This window comes from Ptychodera flava, chromosome 17, assembly GCF_041260155.1.
Source record: "Ptychodera flava strain L36383 chromosome 17, AS_Pfla_20210202, whole genome shotgun sequence".
In the NCBI taxonomy this organism is placed as follows: Eukaryota; Metazoa; Hemichordata; class Enteropneusta; family Ptychoderidae; genus Ptychodera; species Ptychodera flava.
This window is the reverse complement of record NC_091944.1, coordinates 34957002-34972231: the sequence shown is the minus strand read 5'-3', so window position 1 is coordinate 34972231 and position 15230 is coordinate 34957002. Positions and strand designations below refer to the sequence as shown.

The 15230-nt window shown below is 34.3% G+C and overlaps 1 protein-coding gene across 1 annotated transcript; it reads right to left on the bottom strand.

The window, feature by feature from the left end:
• Positions 1 to 15019, bottom strand: LOC139116151 (sperm microtubule associated protein 2-like). The gene is made up of 5 exons (XM_070678697.1): positions 14889 to 15019; positions 14731 to 14797; positions 10429 to 10490; positions 3490 to 3556; positions 1 to 2730 (listed from the first exon to the last, which is right to left on the bottom strand). Exons 1-5 carry the CDS (start codon positions 14905 to 14907, stop codon positions 2160 to 2162), a joined length of 786 nt encoding a protein of 261 aa, XP_070534798.1. The 5' UTR covers positions 14908 to 15019; the 3' UTR covers positions 1 to 2159.
• Between the last annotated feature and the right edge of the window lie 211 nt (positions 15020 to 15230).

Sequence of the window (15230 nt, the reverse complement as noted above, 5' to 3'; positions counted from 1 at the left end):
TAAAAACAGCAGCTATTTAATCTAAAATCATAAGTTTGAAGTTATTTTGAGAAGTCATACAGAACCCTAAACTCACACTCTCTCCTCTGGCATGCAAGATTTATCTGCTCCCTGATATTCTAAAGCTTAGAGAAAGACATATTTTTATTTTTGTTCCACCATTATGCAAGGTAATTTAAGTTGTGATGAAGGCAAAGAATTTTGCATATTTGGAGTCACCATTGATCTTTTGTCTGGATACACATATTGATCAAATGATATGCAAATCCTAACCTTTTAATAATAATGACAAATTTCACATTCTTTTCTCACTTTTAAAAAAGTAGTCATATGAAAATACTTCTGCATCAAATGAATGACGGAATTACATTTTGATTTGGTGACAATAGCGATAGGGTTACTAGAACTGGAACTTTTTAAGCAATCCTGTGAAGAGAAAAATTGAAATAACAGAAAAAAAATTAGTACAGATGTTAAATTACAGGTACCTGTACCTTCAGTGGAGATTTTGTTGTATCAGAAAATTACACTTTCAATGAAAATACACGCCAAGTCCAGGGTTTGGGATAATAAGGTGACTTTTGCATTACATCCATGAGGATATGTTCATTCAGAGAAGAACTGGGTTCAAAGTTCAAATGCAGGAATACAGAACAGGCTAGGTTATTTGCATATATTTGCATACCTCATTGAGCAAGCCAATGGGAAGAGGATACAACGCTTCTGATATTTGCATACCTGTACAAGTAGCCAATGGGATTGATTTTGACAGGGAACAGGCAAACCCTGCATGCCATATTAGGGAAGATGTGTCCATACTCATCAATCAAATAAAGACTGTAATGCTGATAAGAGGTAAAATGTTATCACAACAGAAAAAAATTCATTCTAAAATCCACACAAGATATACTGTAAGAAGTTTCATTCAGATCTGCCGAAATTACTTTATTTTCACTAGAAAAGATTTTTTCAAATCATCAGAATTTGTTATCCAAAAATATGATAAATGTCATTTTCAAATACAGTACACTTCATTTTAAAATAGTTAAACAAATTCAAGCCCTTGGAAAAGTTCAAAAGGATAAATTTTCAGTGAAAATAGAGTATTTGACACATGGTAACATACTATATGCAGCACTCAAAATCTTATTTTGTAAATTCATTCACAATTATTTTTAACTGGAATAGGTATACAGTGAGGCAGTATAATACTAACACAAACCCATGCAATTGTAGATTTCATCCATTATTTTGTTTGTCTGTCTGTTTGTTTGTTTGTTTGTTTGTTTGTTTGTTTGTTTGTTTGTTTGTCGCTTCATTGATAGTGTGCTGTTTGTTTGTGGATTTTTTTCAATAGAAGAAGTACCCAGTTCTGCTATCGGCTCTGCATCAGGCTATCTAGTCACATTTCCAGTCATATAATCTCTATACAGCAAGTGTTTTTCTTTTGTTGGCACCATCAAAGGTGAATAAATTACAACTTTGCAAAGATGTGAAGATTTTGGCACAAATTAAGACTTGAAATCTTTTAATTCTCCGATCACAAAGTGACAATATTGCTTTGACCAAGTTTTTAAAAGTTAACCTTGGTAGAATCATCCAAATCTGAGAAAATTGGCATTGCTGTTGTACTTGATAGCAAAAGAAAGCTGCAGAGTCTTTCAAATCAGCTTGCTGTAATGACAGGATATCAAACTATGAAAGTTTAAGTACCAAACAACTTTGGAGTTGTGTGACTCACAAATAATGATACTAATGTTGAGTAGTTAAAATTTTCTTCTGGGTGGGAGGCTTCTTCTATTTTCAGTGAGTGTTTTGTAAAACTTCTTCATTCAAAACACGTAAAAGTGATAGAAATTCAGGGAAGCTACATAGTAAGTGATAATGGCAGATAGTAGTTAAGTGGACGGAAATTATAACTTTTATTGTAAAAGTTTTGGCAGTTTCTCTTGGATACATTATTGTTCTCTGCTCTCCTAGGACAGTCAAGATTGTCAAAGACCAAGAGATCCACGCATATGCATATCAAATAAACCAAAGGGGTGAGAGTTCTAAAAAGGAACTGCTAGTAAAAGTGACAGTCCTATGGAGAAGCAGGTGTTCCAAGTATCGCCATTACCCCCTACTCTTGTTTTTCTGAAACATTTTGGCTGTGCTGTCTATAGTCCCCCACCTGCGAGCACTTTCTTGGTTCGTACTTTTCTTGGTATGGGCAAAGCTAGCTCACCAATCCGAGGGGTTGGTCTTGCATTTCTTGCAGCAGGCGTAACCTTGTAAGGATCGTAGTTGTCGTACTTGCCCCGACTCTTAGGACGAGCTAGTTGCTGCAGCCTTATTGTAGCTAGAGCTTTCATGGCTGGTTCTGATACTGGCCATTGTATGGTCTTCTCAGGTTGAAACAAAGCATGGGTCACTTTCGCTTCGGACAGTGCTTCGAGGCGGGCACTTGCATGTGCATTCTTTGCAGCGTTGGTTATTTCTTGTTGCCACTCATCGACATCCCATTCTCGGCTAGGTCTGATCTTCAAGGGAGCATAGACTTTTGGAAGAGCAAGATGCGTCACCCTGTCTGAGGCATCAGCACTTTTGGCACCTGAGCTGACTGTAGTGTGTACTGGACGTTCAGTTTGGAACTCACGGTGTAATTTCTTGTGTTCACTGAGAACTTGAACTCTTTCTGATGCTGAGCCTTTTTGTGCTGATTTACTCACTGGCCATATCGGTGACGGTCTACCAATATCAAATCAAATAATTATTATCACTGAAAAATGGAGCATTTCATTTGCAATGTTGGAATTAAAACTATGAAGGTTTGAGCTCCACAAATATCTCTCAATAGTTAATGAAATCACTTGTATGTGTGGTTGACACTCCAGCTTATAAATCATACTTCTATGAAAAGTAAAGCTGAGTATTGCTGTATTGCATTATTGCCTTTTGAGTGGCATTTTCACTGATTATGTGCAAACTATATGATATGCTAAGACACTCAAACAAAAGGAGCATTGAAACTTTAGAATCTTTGCAGAAACTTCACTTCTTAAAGGGCATTAAGCTGTAAACTTGAAATGTCTTTTTCACTATTTTTGTTTTGAATGTCAATCGCAATTTCTTGTTCTTATACTCCCAAAAGCATGTCGACACATCTGCTGTTTAATGTGTTGCCACCGCATCTATACATGTAAAATTTACTGTTATTGTTTACATTTGAATTCTAATGTGGACCAGAATTCACTTAATGTGAGCAATAAAAATTGCAGTTTACACATGTACAAGCTCATAGTTGACAAGCTAGATACTGTGTATTTCATCATGCTTTGGGGAGAAGACCTAGAAACTGTAGTTGATATTAAAAATAAAAATGGTACAAAAAAAGTTACAGCTATAAACACATTAGGCAAGAGGAAATATTGAAAGAATACAACAGACAAATAATGACACCATAAAAAGTAACCTTTTGCAGACATCATGACAAGCTTGGAAACTTACCTATCACCTTGATAGTGTTTTGATACATATTTGGAGTTAGCCAGTTCCTCCTGCCGGGGTGTGAGCACTGAAACAAGGAAAAGTAATAATGTATCTATCAATCAATAATCAATAGATAATCAATCAATTGATGAAGAAACCTAGTAAGTCTTTGGCAACAATTGTGTATATGTGTGAGGAACAAGCATATAATCATGTTATCTTTCCAAGGTCATCTATACCACAAATTTAAATTTATGCTTATTTTACAATTAAAAACTTTTTTTCCGAAATGTTATTGTAATTTTCCCCAAAATGTCCCAAGGTCTGGTTTCAAGCAGGTTAAAAATTTTATTGTTAACCATGGTAACTTAGAAATAAGAATTAGAAGAGTAAAGTATCACCAAATCTACAAAGATAGAGTGAAGGTGTTGTAACATTTAACCTGTTTTTCGTCACTTGACAATTTTGTCTCAATATCAGACCTGCATCACTGAATTGTGGGAAGTGTAAGTATCAGAAGGGGATGCCAAATAACTAATTTCATCAATATTTTCTGTTGTTTTGTCTGCTAAGGACACATATTTATTTATTTATTTATTTATTTATTTATTTATTTGTTGCAACCCTTTTAAAGCAGGGGCTCACTGAAAACAACAGGAGCAGCAAATTACACTGGGCACTGGAAATAAAAATAAAAACTTACAGAAGAGCTACATGTAGTTGAAAAAATCTAACAAAGAAAACAAGCCATTATTATAAACAAAACCATATTGTTAGAGACTAAAGCTGAAAAGGAAATGTTAGTTAAATTAAAAATTTCTTCCTACTATCTACTATATCTGTTAAGAAACGTCTGAAAAAGTTGTCAATTTCTTTGTACAGATCTTTCTTGTAATTCTTTGTAGAATCACCAAGGAAAAAAAATATCAACTCCTTTCTTTCTCTGAAATCCTTGAGTAAGTTCAATTCACTATTATTCAACAGCATTTCTTCAGTATCAGTCATTAATTGTTGTCTTTCTGTTGTGAACTGATCACATTTGAAAAGAAAATGTTCCAATGTCTCATCTTCTTTTCCACAGCAAGGACATGTGCAATCATCTTCATTGTTTTCCCACCTTCTCTTTTCATATTTCAGACCAAGAGTATATGATCTTGCTTTAAACTTTAATTGAGCACCCTTGAAATCATTGATAGATTTTAGATAATCTTCACATTGAAGCTTGTTTTTAAATCTTTGATAGTGAGCTAGGGTAGATTTTTTGGTCATATTTTCTCTCTATTTATTGTCGTCATCCAAGGACAATTTGTTTAATATTTTGATCAGTGAGCTGATCAATGTTCGTAATATTTAAATTTGTCATTATGCCATTGGCAGTTTGTCCAGTTCCAACACAACTTTTTTACGTTGTGTTCGGCTCCATCGTTAATTAACTTCAGGTGATTAAAGACAAGTTTTGTCCACCTTGAATTATCCATATCACAGAGTCTCTTAAAATATTTAAGTTTCATGATATCAAGTCTATTTCTCATAGTATTCCAACCAAGGTCACCAAGAATTGCTTCATATGCTGTATGTCTGCATGATTTTAGGATGAATTTACCCACTAAGCATTGCATTCTTTCAAGACTTTCTATGTCAGTTGTGCATATTAATTTTTGGGCTCTTTCATTTGTGGTACCTTGGTGAATAAGACTGCTACAGTAATGCAATTTACTCTCTCCAAAGCACACATGCAGTGTTGATACAATGACTATTGTACACAGTTATTACTATATTGAATAGATGCAAAGAAAGGCTCCAGAGCTGCTGGGAAACTTCAGCCTTTACTAAAATAAGGATTGATGCTCCCATTCTGAAGACATTCACAGATGGAATTTACCACAGAATCACGACCAACATTGTCATTTTGACCCAAGGTCACTGCAGTTCTCTGTCCAAACAACTCTATTGATAATAATGGGGTTTGACCTGTGCAGTCACAGGTGACCTGGTCTATTGAAACAAGTCTATCAAAGGCGTTGTGGAGATGTATTTACATGGTGATCAAATGAATTCTAGAGTTACAGTGCAATACAATATACACTCACTAAAACTCTTGATTCTCTGTCAGTGGCCTTTTTTTAATTACCACAGACTCTCCATGGGCCTATTTAACTTATATCTGAATTACTCACATGCTGTAAGCATGTACTCTACAATGGGCACTCTGCTCAAGAAGATTTTTTTATAGTTCACAGCAATACGCTTTGATATGCACAGTGTAATGCCCTGATCACAACAAAGGCACTTTTCTACCTATTTTAGATTCATTTTAGTGGAACTTGAGTCTTTTTTCAATGCTTATTGTCTTTTATATACCAACCACAGTCCCTTCCAATACACCCTTAGGCATTCTTTGCATCTGTATGTACTGGGTTCATGTTTAAAGTACACTGATTACATGACTTAAAACAACTTTTTCCTACATTATACCACTAAACAAACTCCTAAGTTAAAACTTGTAAATTACTATATTGACAACTTTTATTTTTCAACGATAAAACCAGCTTTCCATGTATAAAAATTGAATACCAATGAGGATACAGATAAGATTTTAATCAACACACTCAGGGACATCTTAAATTCTTCTATAATAATATAAAAATTGTCTTTGGGTGTAAATGCTGGTAATATATGTGCACAGTTTTACAATGTTGTCAACACACACTACCAAGGGAATCAACAGGTGTCAGAAGGAGTTACAGGCCTTTATAGCATCTTTATTATACTTTAATTAATTGCAACATATTTATGTACTTTCCATCCAGAAAGTGATAATTTAACACTGAGAGTGGCAATGTAAACTATTGGTTTATAATTGTAGTTTCAAAATAAAGTCATGGGTAACTTCCAACCTTTTGTACATTATGCTTTATTGACCATTATTTTACTATGACGTATATGTGACAACTATAGTTATAACCATACTGCAGTCAAAGTAAGCATTTTGAATCACTCTCAAGATTCCTCTATCACCTATTTCAATGGATATAAATCTTTCTTTTCAAAGGAATAGGCTTAGGTTCACAATACTTTGCTGTTGTTCATTATCCTGTGTTAGAAATCTGATATATTTTCCTTATCTATAAGTGATTTTACAATGCCTCACACCAGAACAGGCCCGACTTGACATGAAATCTTCCACACTGCATGATAAAACCAAGTAATATGGAAAAATTCACTGACTTCAGTAAAATTCCAACTATCAGTATACAAGTATGCATGTATTCCATTTCACTGAATAGAGTACCATATAAAAACTGACAGGTTCAAACCACAATCTGATAATAATAAGACTGTAAGCTTAATGGAAATTTTTTATTGATAGATGCATACTGTACTTTATATAAGCGTAAAACCAATTAACCTCTCAAGACAAATGTTTATTTCTTTTTGATTTCCAATTTGAATACATACATACATATGCAACATACAGCAACCTGTGGACAAAAAATGCTGAGAAAAATGGTGGTTGACTTCAGCAGAGTAGCTGTGCGAGCCTTATCTTTTCCATTGATTTATGGTGACCTTTTGTAAAGTTCACCCAACAGAGGAATTCCAAATGAGCACAAAGTAAACAGTTTAGTGTAGAGCTGACATAAATAAGTTACAGCCTGGATACTGTTTTGTCTGGTACTGACCTTTGACACGACTCAAAGACTCATGTAATTGATTTCTTTTCAGCTGTCATACATTCATTTATTTGGTTGCCACAGCCTAAATACGCTTTAAATTTCATTTTTACTACAAAAGCAATAATTTGAGCCAATGCCAAGAAATACTCAGTTGAGATTATTGATTCACAATGTACAAAAACAACATTGAAAATAAAATATCTTGAGTTCTGAAACAATAAATAGTATTTGTTTATTCCCGTAACATTATTGACATTATCGGTGAAATGAATCAGTAAAGAAACATTAAAATTTAACTGTGACAATAAGATCAATATTAGTGTCTGCAATGTACAATTTATTTAGGCATTATTATGCCACATAATAAAATAGGCCCAAGAATATATTGGTAAATATTTTACCATATTTCTGAACAGAGTCAACCATTGATGACATGAATCACACAGGCTATGTTCACAAATGACTGGGCAATCTGTCCACAAATAGCTTAACTGACTGATATTGACATTCCTCAGCCACCAGGCATGAAACTTACCATTTGGAATTCAAACAATACGCCATTATTAAAAATGTTTCACTTTGGATTTCAAATTCTTATTGGAATAAACAATAGATGTTTTGAAATTGCATATTACAAGAGTAAATTTTAGTCGTTATTAATGCCAGATTGTTGGTTGAATCGCTCTGTTCCTAGGAAACAAATATCCATGATACACGAGTCAGATTTATTTTTAAAGAGCAAACACAATACTCTACTGTACAGAACCATATTAATAGACAAGTATATATTTTGACTGTTTCATATTCATATCCCAAATTAGAATTTATTTTTTATTTTTTAAAGAAAATTAGTTTGCAGGTATCGGCACACATCAAGCTCATAGTAATATGCCTTTCCATTTTTGTCTCTGTCTCCCTTCCATCACATAAAAAGGTGTCTGAGTATCCGTCACTAATGAACAACATTAAAACATACTCAAACAGTTTCTCTCTTGCAAAATATTCATACTTACTACTGTAAAAACTACATTACACTCTATCAATCAGACACTACTGTACCTCCTTTCAAAGGGAAACATTTCTAAAGTAGGATTTGTTTCTATTTATTGCGACTGACAGACGTTCAAACTCTGTAGCATATGATACATGACTCAGATCAGATTTCATCTCTGACGTTCAAACTCTGGTAGCATTGTAAGGTAAGCTTGATCCAATTGTTTTTTGGTATGGCTTAATTCGAACATATGTTGCAGGATATTATAAAACAGGTTAAACAAGAAGGAGATCATAGGATCTTAACCCTTTCACCCCCAGTTCCCTGTATACAGGTCCAACTTTACCATAGAAAACAATGGATTTGGGACAAACCATTGTGGTGAAAGGGTTAAGCACAAACCCTAGCATGTCATGCCAAATTTTCCTGTGTACACAGGTGTATTTTACAGCAAATAATTCAATACATTACAGACATTTTCACCTGATGATGTATTGTTACTATAATCCTACCTGCATAGCAACAGTCAACAAACTACACCAAAGATTTTCCTTACACTTTTCTTACACTTTTAAGAGAACCAAAGAAAAAAAATCACTGTTATTTCTTTTTTCTGCTTTCCTGGTCTTGTTCCTAATTCATTCCTCGAAGGGAACATTTAGTCGGAAAATGAATTTCATTTAATAAAGAATTTGAAACTTTGGTCCTGGAATTTCTCAAAGCTGTAGATTATTTACTTAAAAATATTCTTGTCAAAAAACTACGATATTTTTTCAGAGTTAAAATTATGTATAAGCTGCTTCATCTAACCATCAACTTTTCAAAAACGTTACTGTACATCTCATAAATTTGTCATAAAATCTTTTTCGGCAATACTCTGGATATTTACCGTCCTCCATCAAATTTGAATTAAATTTGAATAAATAATTTTTAACCATGCTTTTGTTGCACAGATTTTCATGAAATGACAAATTGCCAGATTTTGTATTTGAAACTTCAAAACTGCCTTAATTCTTTTTGAATGTATTGTTGGTGCTTGGCTCCTTGTCACTCCTCACCTAGCTCTGCATGGCAGGGCTGTGTGTTACCGGCGTTATACGGCCTCCCCGGACCGTATAACGCTGGTAACACACAGCCCTGCCATGCAGAGCTACTCCTCACCCAAATTCCCTGTATAAAACAGGGTCCCATATGTGCATGATAATGATTGGTTTGGGCCAAACCATGGTGGTGAGAATAGTTTATCTACCCTTTTATTCAATGCCCTGCCAAATCAGCCGACCATAATACCTGAATCTCAATTACCGGGCTATAGGATTCTCTCAGCATTGTCTGTGAGTACAACTACTGTCCAATTAGCTTTTGTTGGATGGTGATGTAACATTTCATGCTGATCTGCGTATACCATGGCAGCTTGGCTGGATAGGGCTTGGCAATGTTGCTATGGGCGACAGCTACTTGTTGGACATGGACAAGGAGGGATAGATTGGTAAGCAGATCCCAAGAACACACAAGCAAATACAATACATGTAGGTAGGCCTACTGTTACTGTCCACTGTATCCAAAATATTCAGTTGATTACATAAGCATTTAGTGACTATGTAATGAAGTAGTCCATTCACTCTGGACAAGACTACAAAATCGCAGACTCATCATCCTACCTAAAGGGGAAATGGTATGATCTGACTGAGTGTGCACTCTGTAATTCTTTCCATGTTTGCACAGCAGTCTAAGTTAAAACTGAATTTTGCCATTTTAGAACTGATACTCAATACAACCTAATCAATGATGGTCAACAAGTTTCAATTTCACGATTTTCTTCAGAAATTCAATCCTTTGCTAGGTACTCTAATTTTTACTATGCACTGAATACAGAAAAAATCTTACATACTCCATGAATACCAACTATGATAAGATAAAAAAATAGTCTTATTTCAAGATTATAGAGTTTAATATGAAGGATTGGTTATTGTGTGTGTTTGCATCACTTTATTGATGTTACAATGTTTGCAGAAATGTCTAGACGGAAATTAAAAATATGAATTTAATCAATGTGCCCTGACTTCAGTTTGTTGCATTTTTTCAGCTGTAAGCAACATTTACCAAAATTTCCTTTTAATTTGTGTACTCAACGATCACTTAAAACTTTCAAAAAATTTCAAAAAATAACACGTCTTATTTGGAAAACATAAATACATGGAAGAGAGGCCGGCTAACTATGGCAATTGCTGATGGAGTTACCATGACAACAGGCTGAGTAAGTGCTTTGATAATCAGCATACTTACCGAAAGCGGTTGTGCCACCATTGTTAGTCACAGGTGGTCTGTCTAGCCAATACACTGACCGTCTGTAACAAACAGAAACAGACAAATATGTTTACATTATAAGGCTGTCCACTATAACGTGCACCGAGTGAAATGAAATGTACAAATTTAGACAAGGGGTGACTTTCTAAAAACATCATAACTGGAATTTGCAACATGTTTTCTCCATTATCATATTTTGGCTAGGTACCATGATGATTATTCATTATTTAAAAGGAAAACCATAATTATGTGTTTCACCAGATGTCACAGTTAGACAGCTCAGCAGAAGGTCTAAAGTCCTATACACATACTCAGTATACAGAACATACAATTCATACATACAATAAATTACTGTTTTCGTAATTCCATTAGGCTGCCGCTCTTTGTACTTAATGCTAATGAAAAAAATGACATGCAAAAGAGCACAACATTTCTTCTTGTAAAATTCATTCATCATGTATTAACGTAACAAAATTCTACCTTTTTTACTAAAATACTGCTGCATTTTATACCTATCATCATTATTTCATCCCTTACATTTCAATATTCTTTCACAAAACACACAGAAAAGTAATGAACATTAATTTACTTTAAATACCTGATTAGTTGCCAGGGAAAGAAAGCAATTAAGATAAAATGTCAGGGACAACAGGGATCAACCCCCATTAAGATGTAATATGAACAGGCAATTGATACAATTTGAGCTGGTTAAAGGTAAATTGTAACAGTTTTTGTCTTTGGATACAATAACACTAACAAAGCCTTTGAATTTTGTCTGATTTATTCAGAAAAAAAGAACACCATACATTGGGAAACTGAGCAGGTGAAGCTGAAGCCTGTACTGTTTTGAATTATTAATATTCTGATAAAAAATTCATTTTCCTTTCAGCTGTGTTTTGTGAGAATGCATGGTTACTGATTACCTTAATATCTGGAAGGGCAAGTTAAGAGATGCTGCTAGGATGTTTTGATGATATTTTTCATAACAACACAAATGTATTTATATACATATTAAAACAAGGCTTTCTTGTTCTAATTTTAAAGGTCTTTTCTGTAAATGTCTAAAACCTCCTTGGCATGGAAACTCTATTGATTTGCTCAAGATGTATTAACTCAAATTCTGAGAAAAAAAACAGCAGAAATCTGGAACTGTACTCCATGTTTCCTTATAACACAAACCTTATATAAAATTATAATAGACATTGAAATTTTGATGCATTGTTGAAATCAGCTTTATAAATGAAGATTTAGGTGGCTTTTAATCTAGAGTTTGTTTCAAAAAGACCTTAGTATTACAGAGAGGTTTTGTGTAACCAATTGAGTATACTGAATGACACAAATATATAAAACTGTTTCTTTATTTATACATAAATTATTTGCATTATTATGTTATTACGAAAAAGAAGCTTGCCCTCATTAAAGTTAAGACTATAGTCTGAAAACAAAATGCAACGAGTAATACATGTAACTTGATCCTTACTGACCTATACACTTGGTGATAAAAAGACAGGATTTTCTGTGTCATTTACAAAGTATCTTAGCAACAGCACAGTTTTAAGAGTCTAAAGCTTTGAGGAATGTATGATCAGTTATACAATTATGTGGTTGTGAGTTGTATACTTTTTGATAGCTGTATGTGATATGAAGTCACAATCTATTGATAAACCTACATTCAACATGTTATATAATCCAACAATTGCAAAGCACAGAGCTTAATATCTACGCAACTCATAAATGAAGATTGTAATTTCAAAAAAAACTTCAAATAATCATTCTTAATTTATGGTACAATTATAAAATTTTAACATGAAATGTTCTAACAAAATATTCCAGTGAAATATTCAGTTCACTCTCCAATTTTGCAAAGAGTTTAGAATATCTCCCATCTTCCTGTACAAAAACCAGCCTGAGATAATGATCATATCTTTCTAAGATAAAGTACATTCCTAAATTTAACTGATTAAATTGCAAAGAGAAATGTGCTAGGTAACTTCTGCTGATTATATGTCAGGTCTCCTTAAATTTGACAATTAAAAAAAAATCTTATTTACTCTTTGATTTTGCTGCAACATGAGTGGCTGCAGTTGACTTTACATTTAATTGCATTTGCATATTTGTGTACATTTCCATTTATAGTGTTCCGATGTCTGTGAGTAACTATAATGTCTGCAAGAGAAACCATAGTAATTCTAAATATCTTCAGCAATGTAACAGTGCACTTCTGCATTATTTCAAGTAGTTTACACATTTCGCTGATCCAATTGGAGAAAGTTAATTAGCCATAATAAATTATAAATGTTGATCCCTGAGAAACATAATATTTCTGAACAAGAATATGTAAATGATAAATGGTTCAATATCAACAGTCATGATTTATATTTCCTCATCCTGACTTGTTTTATTAATAACCTGACTATTGAAAGATGAAAGTACTCAGGTTTGAAAATCAGTAACTGAAGGGGCTATATTCTAACTGTTAAAGAAGCCCTTCTCAATCCCAGGTTCTCGCATTAGCAAATGTGTCAACAGCCCATTAACAGTTTGTGATTCTTTTGTTTTCCGTTTTCCATTGAATATTTCATCAAGTAAATAATATTTACATCAGATAAATCTGATAATTGAGTGGGGACTTTAAAAGCAAGAATATTTTAGAGTAAATCCAAAATAAATATTGCAGGAATCAAGTATATTCTTTGAACGTGTACAGAATATATACCCACTTCACTGCCTTGCAGTAAACAAAATGGCCATGACTACACACACATGTCAAATGTCACAAGGATTTGACGATAATAAAATACACAGGTAGTGAGTGTTCTCTCTGATCTCTTTTGTATGATTTTTTTGTTGCTGTCTTGACATCTTTTTCTGCTCTTACAATACCTGCATATCAAATATTAACATTAACGCTGTGTTTTATTGAAAAATCAATAGATTTTATGGAAGTGTTTTTCCAACAAGTCAATAATGATGCATAGATCAATACAGTGTCAATGACACTGACAGACTGGAACAAACATTGCCTGATGTGAGTCATGACATCGGTGCATTCCTCATACAAATACTATCGTTGAATGTTGACTTTATTTGAATATAAAACTATGCAGGCTGATAAAATAAAAAACAATAACAAAATAATGATGGTGAAATGATTTTTTTTTCAACTTTCTGCAGAATTTCATGGTTGTGTCATTGTAGAGAAATCCTACATTCTAAAGACATAATTTTAGTGACCAGGTCTGTTGAAATATATAATTCTTGCAAGCATGATTTGCATTTGAGGTTTTGCGGTTTTTTCTTTTCATCTAAACAAATACTTTTGTATAATGCACCATTATTACTTTAATAATATGTGGAGTACAGGTTGTGTCCATTCTTTGATCGCTCTGTAATCAAAGATTTCATTTTCAGCAAAGAACGCGAAGCACAGTAGCAGCTGCGAGGTTTATTCAGCGTGGATGTGTAGTTGCACAAACACAGCAAAGAAATGGAAAATGTTCTGCGGTATTTACCCTGGGTCCCTCATCTATGCTCAGAAGAAAATGCGAACAAACACTTGAGGGGGCTGCCGTTTACATTTCAGTCGTCCTGCGACAATACCTTTGGTTTTTGAAATTCTTAATTTTGGAAATGCCTCCGCCGAAGAACAAAACATGTTGATGTTTTGGGCGTTTTTTTAACGAAAAAGGGACTAAACAGAGCAATAGTACTAAAAACGTCGGCCTGCCCTAAAGAATCGCTGTCTGCCCAAAATATTTTCTTCGTTCGGCTTCTGTATTTGTTTTGTCTAAAAATAAAGCCCTACAGGCGTGTAATGGCAGGGTTACGTGGACAACGATGTTGACGTGTTAACTTAATGAAGTCCAACTTTGTTTATTAAAAAGCCATCAATCGGACGAAACGAGTCGTTTCTCCAGATACCTGAGGGTGATTTCTGCATGCATGTAGTAAAATGCTCGTCTTGAAAACGGCAAATTGCACTAATTTATCTATAGATTGGCGAGAGTCCTATCTGTTTACCTTCCTACTTGTCTATTGAACCATAGAACCATCTACTTCAATAGCGTTGACCTGTGCAAGGTGCATATAGATTGAACTGGTGACGCACATGTTTAACGTTCTCAAACTCGACATCTTTAGTTCCATTTATATCGAGAGAAAAAAATCTGCTGAGTTTTGAATGTACAAACTTTGATGAAAGAAACAATGTGCGACAACATTTTTACAAAAGAGGCTATTCTCAAACTTTCTGGTAAAAACTAAAACTTGTTACGGCCTTACCTGTCTTCACGGAAAGTTGGCGGGAGTTGTTTAGGTCTTGCCAGGACGTCGATCCTGCGACCATTCGCTGAAAACAAAATGTCAACAATGTTATTAAAAAAGGCGTTAACACGGGCGCATCTTGAATACAGACGGGCAGACGAACCAGGGATACCTACATTCTGTGGCTGTGGCCATGTCTGAATGGAGCACTGGTAATTCATTACATGCGCAAAGCCTTTTGTTTGACTTTGACTATGTCGTCAAGGAGGTTGCTACGCACGCTCTATAGTATTCGCTTCCGCATTCCATTGTCTGGATTATGAATATTCAAATCGCCTTTCTTCTCAGCGGTGATGCAGGGCTGTTTCACATTATTCACCCTGAAACCGACACAATTCTAGAACTAAAAAAATGTGTAATGTGCTGTTTAAGTTTTGAAAACGAATGTGTACTGTATTAATGGTTTCTGCCTCCTTACATTTTAAACTTGCCATCTCCGTAAGTGGGCGCATCCACAC

Bases quoted from the DNA above. Each gene is read 5' to 3' on its own strand.
- LOC139116151 (XM_070678697.1), bottom strand. The intron at 10,491-14,730 runs GTAAGGCCGTAA...TGTTTGTTACAG, and splicing joins CCAACTTTCCGTGAAGACAG to ACGGTCAGTGTATTGGCTAG. The intron at 2,731-3,489 runs GTAAGTTTCCAA...TGATATTGGTAG, and splicing joins AAACACTATCAAGGTGATAG to ACCGTCACCGATATGGCCAG.